Source organism: Orycteropus afer, unplaced genomic scaffold, assembly GCF_000298275.1.
Source record: "Orycteropus afer afer isolate SDZICR_OR568_19922 unplaced genomic scaffold, OryAfe1.0 scaffold00144, whole genome shotgun sequence".
Classification (NCBI taxonomy): Eukaryota; Metazoa; Chordata; class Mammalia; order Tubulidentata; family Orycteropodidae; genus Orycteropus; species Orycteropus afer.
The window spans coordinates 3959002-3973099 of record NW_006921731.1 but is presented as its reverse complement, the minus strand read 5'-3'; the positions used below and the strand labels follow the sequence as shown (position 1 = coordinate 3973099).

The 14098-nt window shown below is 41.1% G+C and overlaps 1 protein-coding gene across 1 annotated transcript in view; it reads left to right on the top strand.

Annotated features, from left to right (window-relative positions):
- Positions 1–14098, top strand: part of LMCD1 (LIM and cysteine rich domains 1) — a 59580-nt gene that overhangs the window by 24418 nt on the left and 21064 nt on the right. Inside the window, exon 3 of the mRNA XM_007945850.1 lies at positions 4810–5145. Coding sequence (XP_007944041.1) covers positions 4810–5145 — 336 coding nt within the window. The remainder of the gene's footprint in view (positions 1–4809; positions 5146–14098) is intronic.

The window sequence follows — 14098 nt, the reverse complement described above, 5'->3', positions numbered from 1 at the left end:
TATGGATATTATCCTATCACTGACAGCATTGTACTTCAGGACAGATCTTGAAACATCCTTTGTGATGATGAATGCCTCGCCATTCGTCTTCAAACTGTCATTCCCAGCATAGTAGATCACGTGGTTGTCCGATTCAAAGTGGCCAAAATCAATCCATTTCAGCTCACTAATGCCAAGGATATCAATCTTTATGCATTCCATTTCATTTTTGACAACTTCCAGTTTTCCTAGATTCATATTTCATACATTCCATGTTCCGATGATTAATAGATGTCTGCAGCTGTTTCTCTTCAATTTGAGTGGTGCCACATTAGCAAATGGAGGTCTTGAGAGCTTTACCTTATCCATATGAGTAAGGCTGTGTTTACTCAGATGATGCAGCTCTTTTTCCAGTCCTATTTTGAGAGGCTTCTAACCTAACCAGACTATTCATAAAGTTGCACGGTAACATATCAAGCAGTGTTTCTTTGCCGTTCATAAGGTTTTCCCTGGCCAATTCTTTGAGAAGTGGACAGCCTCTTCCTTCTTCCTAGTCTGTCTCAGTCTGTAAGCTGGGCTGATACCTGTGCACTATATGCATCCTGCTGGGTTTGAAACACCAGTGGCTCAGTCTCAAAACTCACATCAACACGTCACCACGGTAGGACAAACCAACAGACAGATTTGTCTCCCTGTTGGAAACCTCTCATACCACCCTCACCTGGGTTCCTGCAGCTGACTCCTCCTCTGTCGAGGTTCCTGGCCTTTTAATCCCCTTTCTCCCACTCTCCCATCCTGCTGCTTTGGGTGTGCCTGGGTTCTGTCTCCTCACCTGGATCCCTGCGGCTGACTGCTCCTCTGTTCAGTTCCTGGGCTTTTAATAACAATCCTACGTTGTATTACTATATATTATACTACCTACTATATAGTATATGGGGGGCAAAGTGTAATATTATTGTGTATACTCTTAGGACAAATCTGTCCTGGAAGAAGTACAGTCAGAATGCTCCTTGGAAGTCAGAATGGCCAGACTTTGTCTCACCTACTTTGGTCATGTTGTCATAAGGGACCATTCCCTGTAGAAGAATATCATGGTTGGTAAAGTGGAGGGTCATTGAAAATGGGAAGGCCTTCAATGAAATGGATTAACACGGTGGCTGCAACTATGGGCTCAGGTATAGCAAATATTGTGAGGCTTTCAGATATAGCAAATATTGTGAGGCTTCCAGGTATAGCAAATATTGTGAGGCAGTGTTTTGTTCTGTTGTACATAGGGTCACTATGAGTTAGAGCTGATACAGTGGCACCTAACAACAACAATATATGGGGGTGGGGGGCGTTCAGTGGTAGAATTTTTACCTTTCATGCAGGAGACCTAGGTTCAATTCTCACCCAGTATATCTCATGCACAGCCACCACACATTTGTCACTGGTGATGTGTGTGTTGCTGTGATATTGAACAGGTTTCAGCAGATCTTCCATATAAGTGTTGTAGTTCAGTTTGTGTGTCAACTTGCTTAGGCCTGGTTGAGTGTCTGGGCAGCTGGATATAGTATTCCCCATGATGAGACTGGTAATCAACCCCATGGTGGAATCTACTCTGAGCAGCTGAGTAGCTGCCTTAGGGCTGTGTTTTGCTTCCTATATATAAAGAGAAGCCTTAGGGAATGGTCTCTAGCATATGGCATGCTTGAATCCTGCATGTAGCCATGTCATTGTTCAGCAGCCTGCCATGTTTTGCTGACCTTGGAACTTTCAATGAACTTGAATGAATGGCCTGCTGTGTGGGTTGGTAACATCAGGACTGTGCCATTTTATTTGTCGACCTTGGGCTTGTTAGCCTCAGTACCCAGTAGCTGCATGAGTGAAGAGATGCCTGAAGTTCCAATGGGCTGAGAACAGGAGGCAGAGCTGAAGCCCAAGGTCGAGGGGCTTTCACAAAGCCCCTAGAGCCTGGCACTTTAAACTCAGACTTCTAACCTCCCAAACTGTGAGAGAATAAAACTCCTGTTTGTTAAGGCCATCCCATTTGTGGTATATTCTTGTCAGAGTGGCACGAGGTAACCAGAACACTAAGGTAGACTAGGAAGAAAGGCCTGGAGGTCTACTTCCAGAAATCACCCTAGGAATAGACTGGTATCCTCATTTTTGGGGGGAAAAAAATCACCCTAAGGATCACAACCATGTGATCTACAATCAATCATGGGAGATGACACTGGACCAGGCAGTATTCTGTTACATTGTGCCTGGGGTGCATGGGCATCTCTGACAGCTAATAACAATTAGCATTACATACTACAGGATTTCAGTGAGCACAGGCTTATTCCAGAGCCTTTGCTCTTGCTACTAATGTAGAAAGGAGATAACCTGTCCTCAAGGAATGGATGGCTTACATCTAACATCCTAGAAATGATTAAAGAATAAAAATCAGTCCAGTTGCCATCATGTCAACTCCTACTCCTGGTGACCCCGGGTGTGCCACAGTAGAATTATGCTCCACAGGGTTTTCAGTGGCTGATTTTTCAGAAGTAGATCACCTGGCCTTTCTTCTGAGGGGCCTCTGGGTAGACTTGAGCCTCCAACCTTTTGGTTAGCAGCCAAGTGCACTAACTGTTAGCACCACCCAGGGACTCTAGTTAAGGAATAGGGAGTGGCCGAATCATATGGTACTTCTTATAAGTACAAGAAAGATGAGATTGGGCTTTTCCTTTCAGAGAGGGTATTTCTGTGATGCCAGGCAGAAATAAGTACAGCATTGTTGGGCCAGTGAGGAGACGGTCCCACATGAGGTCAGCTAGTTTGTATTACTTCTGTCATTGTATTTTAATAGGCTTACCCAGTGGTCTCTGTCCAGCAAGTGATGCTAAAGAAGAGGTTTCAAAGTAGCAACTCTGGTTTGGTGAAAGAGGCAAACTTGTTTAGTAGTAGTTAATACCATGACTTGCGGGAGCTCTAGTAGCGTAGTACCTAAGGCACTTGACTGCTAACCAGAAGGCTGGAGGTTCAGACCCCCCAGACGCCCCTCAGAAGGAAGGTTGGGCAATCTACTTCCATAGGGATACTGCCTTGAAAACCCAGGGAGGGGTCGCTATGAGTCGGGTCCAACTCGATGGCACATGACAACAGCAACCATGACTTGCAAGTCAGAAAACAAAACAAAATGTTCTTGGCTTCAAATTCTTAGGGAAAACCTTAGCCACAAGTAAAGAGACTCTTTTGGCATTTGGAATCCACCCAGCAGCACCATGGAAGAAGGATGTGGAGACCTGCTTCTGTGAAGATCACAGTCAAGTAAACCTTATGAAGCAGTTCTACTCTGTTACGCGTGGGGTTGTCATGAGATGGAATGAATTTGATGGTGATGGATTTTTGCATTTTCTTTCCTCTTCCCAGTGCCATCCAAAAATGAAAGTTTGGAGAATAAGCAGTAAAATAATATGTATTAACAAGCAGAGATCTTTCTAGTCGATGAACAGAGCATATATTTGTACATTCAAACGGGTTTCTTTTTTTGTGTGCACCAAATTATTCTCTGTCCTACTCTGTGAACTTGGGCTATCACAATCATTAGAGAAATGTAGCCCACTGATCAAGGAATCCTTCTCTTTCTAAACCTTATATTGCGATTTATAGAACAAGTTTATAGAATGTTTATAGAACAAATCAGTTTTCCATTCAACAATTCACACGTTTTGTTTCATGTCATTGATTCCAATCCCCTCAATGTAACATCACTCCTCCCACTTCCTCGTGTTTCTGTTTCCATTCCTCCTCTCCTCACCCTTCCTGCCTTCTGAACTTTGACCTTGAGCAAATGCTGCCCTTTAATATGGAGCTCTGGTAGCATAGTGGCTAAAGCACTTGAATGCTAACCAGAAGGCTGGCGGTTCAAACCCACCAGCCACTCCTCGGAAGGAAGGTTGGGCAATCCTACTTCCGTAGTGATACTGCCTCGGAAACCCAAGAAGGGGTCACTATGAGTCGGGGCTGACTCGATGGCACATAACAACAACAACAACAATATGGAATAAGTGATTTCTAAGACGTGTCTACCTTTCTAGGGTTATCGTTCACCTTGTAGACCTCTTGTGTGACTGAAAATTCAGCTATGGATTGAGTTAGGTTCCAGGTCTGAAGTTGTAACACAGGGCCATAGCCTCAGGGGTTCTACCAGTCTCTGTCTGATCAATAAGCTTGTTTCATTGTTGTTGTTGTTGTTGTTGTTTTATGATTTTGAGTTTTGTTCCACATCTTTGCCCCATTCTATCGAGGACCTTCTAATAAAATTGAGAGGATCCTTCTAAATGGCAGACTCACACACACACACACACACACACAAATGGAAAATAAACAAATTTTAATAAATATAATTGCAAAAGGTCTGAAAGGTTAAACACAAAACTGTTGACAAGCTGTTACTGTGTATTGAAGCATAATTTTTAAAATACTTTTTAAATTCAGTACATACATGAAGTCCATGAAACTTGCATGCATACCTTGATGAATTTTAACTCTCATCAAGATCAAGATACAGAATATTTTCGACAACATGGCACATACAGAACACAAAGTAAACAATGTATATTTTTTTCCTTTTAATTCCTTCTCTTAATCTGTTTTCTTAGTAGAGACAGTGGCATGTATTGCTTTGATAATTTGGGGGAAAATGTTACTTTAAGTTAAATATAAAAACTATGTATCTTAAAGGTGGTAGGTAATATTAGGAAATATTGCAGTGTTTTCACGCTGGCCCCACTCGACAGGTTGAGTCCAAAGACCAGTCGAGCCAGGCCCACCTCACATTATCTTCTTCCTCTTCCTTCTCCTCAGGGCCTCCAGTACATGGAGCTCATCCCAAAGGAGAAGCAGCCAGTGACCGGGACCGAGGGTGCCTATTACCGCCGGCGCCAGCTCATGCATCAGCTGCCCATTTATGACCAGGACCCCTCGCGCTGCCGCGGACTTTTGGAGAATGAGTTGAAAGTGATGGAGGAATTTGTCAAGAAATATAAGACCGAGGCCCTCGGTGTGGGAGAAGTGGCCCTCCCAGGGCAGGGCGGCTTGCCCAAGGAGGAAGGGAAGCAACAGGAAAAGCCAGAGGGTGCAGAGACCACCGCCCCAACCACCAACGGCAGTATTGGGGATCCATCCAAAGACGTGGAATATGTAAGTCTCTCCCACATGTCTGGGTATGGCTTAAACTGTCCAGGCGCAGGGCTGCATGGTCAGGGCCCCATCACATGGCTTTGCTCCTGCATTCATGTATTCATGCATTCATGTATTCAGGAGATATTTGCAACTTACTTAATCTGTGCCTGGCACTGCTGTTGGCCTCCAGAGGCTTACAGTCCAGTGAAGACAGGCAACCAACAGTCAAAGCACAGAGAAGAGACGTCTAGCATTGCTTAGGGAGTCAGGGTGGGCTTCTAGGAGGAGGTGAGGCACAAGCTGGACTGTGAAGAGTGACTAGGAGACTCCCAGACATTGGGCTGTAAGATAAAAAGGGCATAAGTTGGAAACAGTATGGTGCAGTTAGAGGATTTAAAGAAACAGTTGCATGTTGGGGAGTTGGGGACCAAGGCTGGTGATGTAACCAGGGGCAACTTCCTAGAGAGTCATGTCACCCATGCATTCATCAGTCAAAAATCGATTAGCTGTGTTACATGCCAAGCACCTGGAAATCAAACAAGCAGAACACACTACACCTGTAGTCAATGGTATGAACTTAAGACTTCATCCTAAGGGCCAAAAGCAGCTAGCTATGGCTTTTGATCCCAGGTCTCACCTGATTTGAACTGTACTTTCAAGAGCTCCCTCCATGGAAGATGTGCTGTTGGGCTTTAAGCCGCTTGGGAAAGCTGTTTTGAGAAAAGACAAGAGAAGCCAACATTTGGGAAATGAAAGCCTTGCAGATCGCTCTGTCTTAAACTGCCCCAGAAAACAAAAAACCAAACCCATTGCCACTGAGTCAATTTGAACTCATAGTAACCCCATGTGTTACAAAGTAGAACTACTCCATAGGATTTTCAGTGGCTGTAATCTTTACAGAAAAAGATCACCAAGCCTTTTTCACAGCATTGCTGGGTGGGTTTGAACTGCCGATCTTTAGGTTAGAAATTGTCCTTAAACTGCACCACAGGAGGCAAAACGAGAAGCATAAGCCTGGTCCCACATGGGGCTGGTATCACTACAAGTCATGGCCCCAGCCTTTCTATGTTTTTTACCTGAGAACTCTAAGATACAAGCACAAAATTCATTTTCTCTGCCTCCAACTTGGCAGTGATGTTTAAAAGAGCCCTTTCCTACAAAGAATACATTAACTCAAGACTAAAATTTTAAAATTTCTGTTACAATTACCATGTTTTATAAACTAGTCTCCTTACCTAGCCCTGTCGTATAGCCACTATCCTATAGCTGTCTGTCCTTAAAGTACAAATCCTGGGTAATTGTAAGTTGAAAGATGACTACTTTAAGTCATTGTGGCATTTCCAAAAGGTCCTGTATTCATTGCCATTCCTAAGGACAGATATGCCAATCTGAGACCATATTTTAATTCTGAATAAAGAGTTCTGGTGTTGCAGTGCAGTTCAGCTGCTAACAGAGAGGTCAATGGTTCAAACTCACCAGGCACTCCATGAAAGAAAGATGTGGCAGTCTGCTTCTGTAAATATTTACAACCCTAAAAACCCTATGGAGAAGTTCTACCCTGGCCTATAGGGTAGCTGTAAGTTGGAATTAGATTCTATGGGATGGGACCCCCAAATATATGTTTACTATATGAACTGACACAAAAGCAGCCTGAGATCCTAAGCCCTTGCCTATAGTCAACTTTGGGAACTATTTCTGACACAGCGGAAATGTATAAACAACAATAACCAAAACAAAACCAGACCTCTTGTTCATCCCCATATTGGCAGTATATCAGAGACAGTAGTTATTAGTTGACACCAAGTCACCTCCGACTCATAGTGACCCCACGTAGCCTAGTCCTGCACCATCTTCATAATCACTGGTGTACTCGAGTCCATTGTTGTAGCCACTGTGCTTTTTGGGTACCTTCCAACGTAGGGGGATCATCTTCCAGCGCTATATAGGATAGTGTTCTGTTGTGATCCATCGGGTTTTCATCGGCTGAGTTCTGGAAGTAGATGACCAGGCCATTCTTCCTACTCTGCTTAGTCAGGAAGCTTCTATGAAACCTGCCCACCATGGGTGACACTGCTGGTGTTTGAAATGCTGATGGCTTAGCTTCCAGCAAAACACAAGCTACCATAGTACATAGGTTAACAGATGAGTGGTAGGTCATATATACAAGGTTCTTGGTATGTGGTACATGAATGACTGAGTGAATGAATGAATGGATGAATATTTGAACTAAATTAAATGGGCAGTTTGGATGGGCGTTTCACAGAGAAGATTGTTGACATTCCACTTCCACATTTAAGCTCCTGCTCTGTTCCAAACTCTTTCATGTTCTTTGTTAAATTCGCATAGTTGCCTTGTGGGGTGAATTTTGCCAGCCTTATTTTACAGATGAGGAATTTGAGATTCAGTAGAGGTTAGGTAAATTTTTCAGTGTCCCATAGCTTCTAATGGGCAGGGCTGAGATTAGAAATGAGGTTTGCTGACTCTAAATCCAATGTTCTTTTCCTAGATGATGTTGATTTATAGAACCCTGTTTGTTGTTTTTTTCCAGTAAGAAAGAAGACTGGATGCTCTTACTTAATTCTCTGTTTATCTCCTTAGAGCTGGGGAGTCAATCCCAATAAAGGACAATGAGGTAGCCATGACTGGCTATCGGCCATATGTCTATATGCCATATGTCTATATGTCCACTATTAAGGTGGATGTAGGTTGTGGACCATGAACTGCTCTGCCTGAACCCCATGAGCAGCCATGTTAGGTGGACATGTGTGCCAGCCATCCTGCATGGTCTGTGTACTTCCTTTTTCTCATAAAGGCAGTCTAGAACAGCTAACAGAGCTAGTTTCAGCCCAGAGCCTTGATTTTTGTTCCCCTGGTGAAAGGCAATAAACTTTTTTAGAAGTGGTCAGGGCATTGAACTTGAGAACCCAGGAGTATAGAGGATATGTGAAACCCCAGATCCTAACAGGAACTCATGAAAAAATGGAAAACAAAAAGAGAGGTGAAAAATTATACTGAAACAGTATTGGCAGCACATGGCTATTTAGCATCATTTAAAAAATAAACCTCATAGCTCTTGAGTCAATTCTGATTTATGGTGACCCCATGTGTTACAGAGTAGAATTACTCAATAGTGTTTCTTGGCAGTAATCTTATTGTTGAGAATATACATATACAGCGAGGCATACATCAATTCAGCTGTTTCTACATGTACCATTTAGTGACATTAATTACATTCTTAGAGTTGGGCAACCATTCTCAACTCCTTTTCTGAGTTTTTCCTCCCCCATTAACATAAATTCACAGCTCCTAACAGGAGCTCTGGTACCATAGTGCCTAAGGCACTTGACTGCTAACCAGAAGGCTGGTGGTTCAAACCCACCAGCCACTCCTCGGAAGGAAGATGGACAATCTACTTCCATAGCGATACTGCCTCGGAAACCCAAGGAGGGGTCGCTGTGAGTCGGGTCTGACTTGACGGCACATAACAACAACAACATTAACAAGGTTCCTATATAATCTTTCAAGTTGCTGTTGTCAATTTGATCCCATATACATAGTTCTTAAAAGCACTTAATGCTCAAGGCAGATGTTTTTTACTAGCTAACCTAAACTATTATTTGGTTTTCAGAAGATTTCAGGAGATATTTTGGGTTTAAGGTTTAAAGATAATCTCAGGGCAGCAGTTTCAGGGGTGTATCCAGCCTCCATGGCTCCAGAAAGCCTGCAGTCCATGAGAATTTGGAATTCTGTTCTGCATTTTCCCACTTTGAATCAGGATTCTTCTATACAATCTTTGATCAAAATATTCAGTCATGGTAGCAGGGCACCATCCAGTTCTTCTGGTCTCCTAGCAAAGGAAACAGTTGCTTATGAAGGATATTAGCCACACGTTCCATGTGGTCCTCTTATTCCTGACTTTCCTTCTTCCTCTGTTGTTCCAGGAGAATAGAGACCAATTATTGTACCTTGGATGGCTGCTTGCAAGCTTTTTAAGACCTCAGATACTATCCATCAATCTAGGAGGTAGAACAGAGACAGTAAACCACTGAAATGGGCTTAACTGGGATGTCCCATGAAACCATGACCCTAAACCTCCAAACCAGAGAACCAAATCCTATGAGGTCTTTGGTTGAACATAAGCAGCCTAAGCAGCTACTCTTTTTTTTTCTTTTTGTCTTGTCATTGTTCTAAATATGTCTGGCACATACCTTTTGCCAATTCAGGTGTACAGCTTACTGACAGCAATTACAATAATCACTGTGCAACCCTACCCTTAATCAATGAGATATTTCTATTACCATTAACTCTCCCTTCCCCCTCCCTCTTGCCTCTGGTGGTGGTGTTGTTAGGTGTCATTGAGTTAATTTTGACTCCTCTGGTGGCGTAGTGCCTAAGGCATTTGGCTGCTAACCAGAAGGCTGGCAATTCAAACTCACCAGCCACTCCTTAGAGGGAAGGTTAGGCAATCTACTTTCATAGTGATACTGCCTCGGAAACCCTAGGAGGTCTCACTGTGAGCTGGATCTCACTTGACGGCAGTGAGTTTTTTGAGGGGAGTGAGCCTATGTACTGCTGCAACCATTTTTTAATAATATCTTCAGCAAATGATATTGATTGCATATGATATTAATGATACTGTTCAATAATTTCTGCATTCTGTTAGACCACCTTTTTTTTTAGACTGGGCACATTCTTCCTTGTAGGCATATAGACATTCTAGTCAGTTGGCCAGGTAACAGTCTTCCAAATTTCTTAGCATAGACAAGTGAGCACTTCCAGTGCTGCATGCATTTGTTGAAATATCTCAATTGGTATTCCATCAATTCCTGGAGCCTTGTTTTTTGCCAATACCTTCTGTGCAGCTTGGATTTCTTCCTTCAATAACATCACTTCTTGAGCATATACTAACTGAAATGGTTGAACAACAACCAATTTTTTTTGGTACAGTGATTCTGTGTATTTTTCCATCTTCCTTTAATGCTTCCTGTGTTGTTCGGTATTTTGTTGATAGAATCTTTCAATATTGCAGCTCAAGGCTTTTATCTGTTTGTTTGTTTGTTTCTGCTCTTTCACCTTGAGAAATGCCGAGCATATCCCCTTTATTTTTCTAACTCCAAGCCTTTGCACATTCCATTATATGTGTTAGTCTTCTCCAGCCACCCTTAGAAATATTCTGTTGAGCTCTTTTACTTCATAAATTCTTCCAATCACTTTAGCTACTCTACATTCAAGATTAAGTTTTAGTATCTCTTCTGACATCCTTTTGGTATTTTCTTTCTTTCCTGTCCTTTTAATGACCTTTTGCTTTCTGCTTGTATAATATCCTTGATGTCATCCCACAGCTTGTCTGGTCTTTGGTCATTAGTGTTCAGTGCATCAAATCTATTCTTAAGATGGTTTCTAAATTCAAATGGGATGTAGTGAAAGTCATATCTTGGCTCTCATGGACTTGTTTAAGTTTTCTTCAGCTTCAATTTGAACTTCCATGTGAGCAGTCAGCCCCTGGCCTTTTTCTGACTGATGATGTTGAGCTTCTCCATTGTCTTTTTCCACAGATTTAGTCAATAACATTCCTGTGTATTCTGTCTGGTGAGGTCACATGTGTATAGTCACCATTTATGTTGTTGAAAAAAGTATTTGCAATGAATAACTTGGTCTTGCAGAATTCTGTCATGTGCTCTGCAGTGTCATTTCTGTTACCAAGGCCATATTTTCCAACAACATATACCCTTCTTCTTTGTTCCCAACTTTCACATTCCAGTCACCAGTGATTATAATGCATCTTGTGTATGTTTGATCAATTTCATACTGCAGAAGTTGGTTAATGTCTTCAATTTCTTCATCATTGGCATTAGTGTTGGTATGTCAGTTTGAATAGCATTGTATTAACTGGTCTTCCTTGTAGGCATATAGATATTATCCTGTCAGTGACAACATTGTACTTCAAGATAGATCTTGAAAAGTTCTTTTTGACAATGAATGTGATACCATTCCTTTTCAATTTGTCATTCCTGACATAGTAGGCCACATGAGTGTCTGATTCAAAATGACCATCATCAGTCCATTTCAGCTCAGTAATGCCTAGTATATTGATCTTTATGTGTTCTATTTCATTTTTGACAGTTTTCAATGTTCCTAGATAACATACTTTGTCTGTTCCATGTTCTGACTATTAATAGATGTTTACAGCTGTTCCTTTTGAGTCATGACACAACAGCAAATGAAAATCCCAAAAGCTTTACTCCATCTCTATCATTAAGTTCAACTCTACTTTGAGGAGGCAGCTCTTCCTCAGTCGTATTTTGAATGCCTTCCAACCTGAGAAACTCAGCTTCGAGCACTGTATCAGACAGTGTTCCATTGCTATTCATAAGATTTTCACTGGCCAATATTTTCAAAAGTAAATTGCTAGGTCCTCCTTCCTAGTCTGTCGTTCTCTGGAAGCTCCACTGAAACCTGTCCGCCATGGGTGACCCTGGCTGGTATTTGAAATATTGGTGGCATAGCTTCCAGCATCATACAACACGCAAGCCGCCACAGTACAACAAACTGACAGATGAGTGGTGGCTGGGAGCTACTGATAAACTTTCTTCTCTATACATTTGCCTTTTTTATAAAAATATAAGTGAAGTCATACAATGTTTGACCCTTTCTGACTGACTAATTCCATTCAGCATAATTTCTTCCAGCTCCATCCATACTGTAACGTGTATCAAGGTTTCATTTCTTCTACTGGCTGAGTAATACTCCATTGTTTGTGTGAACCACATGTTGTTTATCCATACACTTGTTGATGTGCATTGAGGCTATTTCTGTGTTTTGGCTATTATGAATAGTGCTAAAATGAACATTGCTGTGGAAGTCTCTGAGTCTCTGCTTTCAAGTCTTTTGAGTATATACCAAAGAGTGGAATTGCTGGATCACATGGCAATTCTATTTTTAGTTTTCTGAACAACTGCCACACTGTTTTCCACAACAGCTGTATCATTTTGCATTCCCATCAACAATGAATAAGAGTTCTGTTTTCTCCACATCATCACCAACAATTGTTATTTTCTAGTTTTTTGTTTTTTAATCTTAGCCATTCTGGTGGGAGGGAAATGGTATCTCATTGTGGTTTTGATTTGCATCTCTCTGATAGTTAATGGTGCTAAGCATCTTTTTATGTGTTTGGTGACCATTTGAATGTCTTCTTTAATGAAATGTCTATTCAGGTCCTTTGATCATTTTATGATTAGATTATTTGTCTTTTTATTGTTAAGTTATCGAAGTTTTATATATATTATTGTTACTAGATTTAGGTCAGATACATGGTTTCTAAAGATATTCTCCCAGTCAGTAATTGCCTTTTCACTTTTTGGTAGTCTTTTGATAAGCAAAAGTTGTTAATTTTTATGAGGTTCCATTTTCTTATTTTATCTTTTGCTGTTTATGCTTTTTTTACTATATTAGGTAATCCATTATTAAAAGATAGGCTGACAGCATTGCTCCTGCTTGTTCTTCTAAGAAATTTGTGGTTTTAGTTTGCGCATCTAGGTCCTTAATCGATTTTGAATTTGTTTTTGTGTATAGTATGAGACATGGCTCTTGTATCATTTTTCTGCATGTGGAAATCCAGTTTTCCCAGTACTATTTATTGAAGAGGCTTTTCTTTCTCCATCAAATGGACTCTTGTCAAAAATCAGTTAACCATAGATGTGTGGGTTTATTTCTGGATTCTCAATTCTATTCCATTGGTTTGTGTCTGTTCTTTTATCAGTACCAGGCTGTTTTAACTACTGTAGCTGTATAGTATGTTTTAAAATCAGGAACTGAGTCCTACTTTGTTCTTCTCTTTCAACATTGCTTTAGCTATTCAAGGCTGCTTGCCATTCAATACAAAGTTGAGGATTGGCTTTTCAATTCCAGTAAAGAAAGTTGTTGGGATTTTGATCAGGATTGCATTGAATCTCTCGATCATTCTGGGTAATGTTGACATATTAACAGTATGAAGTCTTCCAGTCCATGAACATGGAACATCTTTCCATTTATTTAGGTCTTTTTTAATCTCTCTCAGCAATGTTTTATAGTTCCCATTGTATAAGTCCTTCACATCCCTTGTTAGATTTATTCTTAGGGATTTGATTATCTTGGATGCTATTGTAAATGGAATTGTTTCCCTAATTTCCCTTTCAGATTTCTCATTCCTGGTTTATAGAAACCCAACTGATTTTTGTTTGTTGACCTTATATCCTGCAACTTTACTAAATTCCTCTATTAACTCTAGAAGTTTTCTTGTGGATGCTTCAGGATTTTCTATATATAGGATGATACATTCATGAATAGAGTTAATTTACTTCTTCTTTCCCAATTTGGAAAACTTTATTTCTTTTTCTTGCCTTATTGCTCTGGGTAGGAATTCTAATAAAATATTGAATAGAAATGGTGAGAGCAAGTGTCCTTGTATTGTTCTTGATTTCAAGAGGAATGCTTTTAATTGTATTAGTCTGTTATTGTAAAAAGTCAAGGAAAGGTTTATATATGGAAGGAAACTTTCTTTGTTGGTTACCAAGGGTGGGAAGGGAGAGGAGGGAACACTGCTAGATAGATAGAAACAAGTATTCATTTGGGTGAAGGGAAGGGCAGTGTACCAAATGTGAGTGATCAACACAGTGGTATTGAGGAAGAGGAAGACATAGAGTGGTACATGGGAGGCACAGACAACAAAGATAAACCCTTTTGCACATATACTACTGTGTTGTCAGTGATGGCAAATATTGATATACAGGTGGATAGATGAGTGGACAGGGTGAATGATTAGGTATGTCTGTGGAAGGTGGAGTGTGCCCATGACCTGTATAGGGTTGGCAGACAATGTTTTTACAAGTGTATTTATATGTTCTAGGAGCTCTGGTAGCATAGTGGCTAAAGCACTTGACTGCTAACCAGAAGGCTGGCGGTTCAAACCCACCAGCCACTCCTCGGAAGGAAG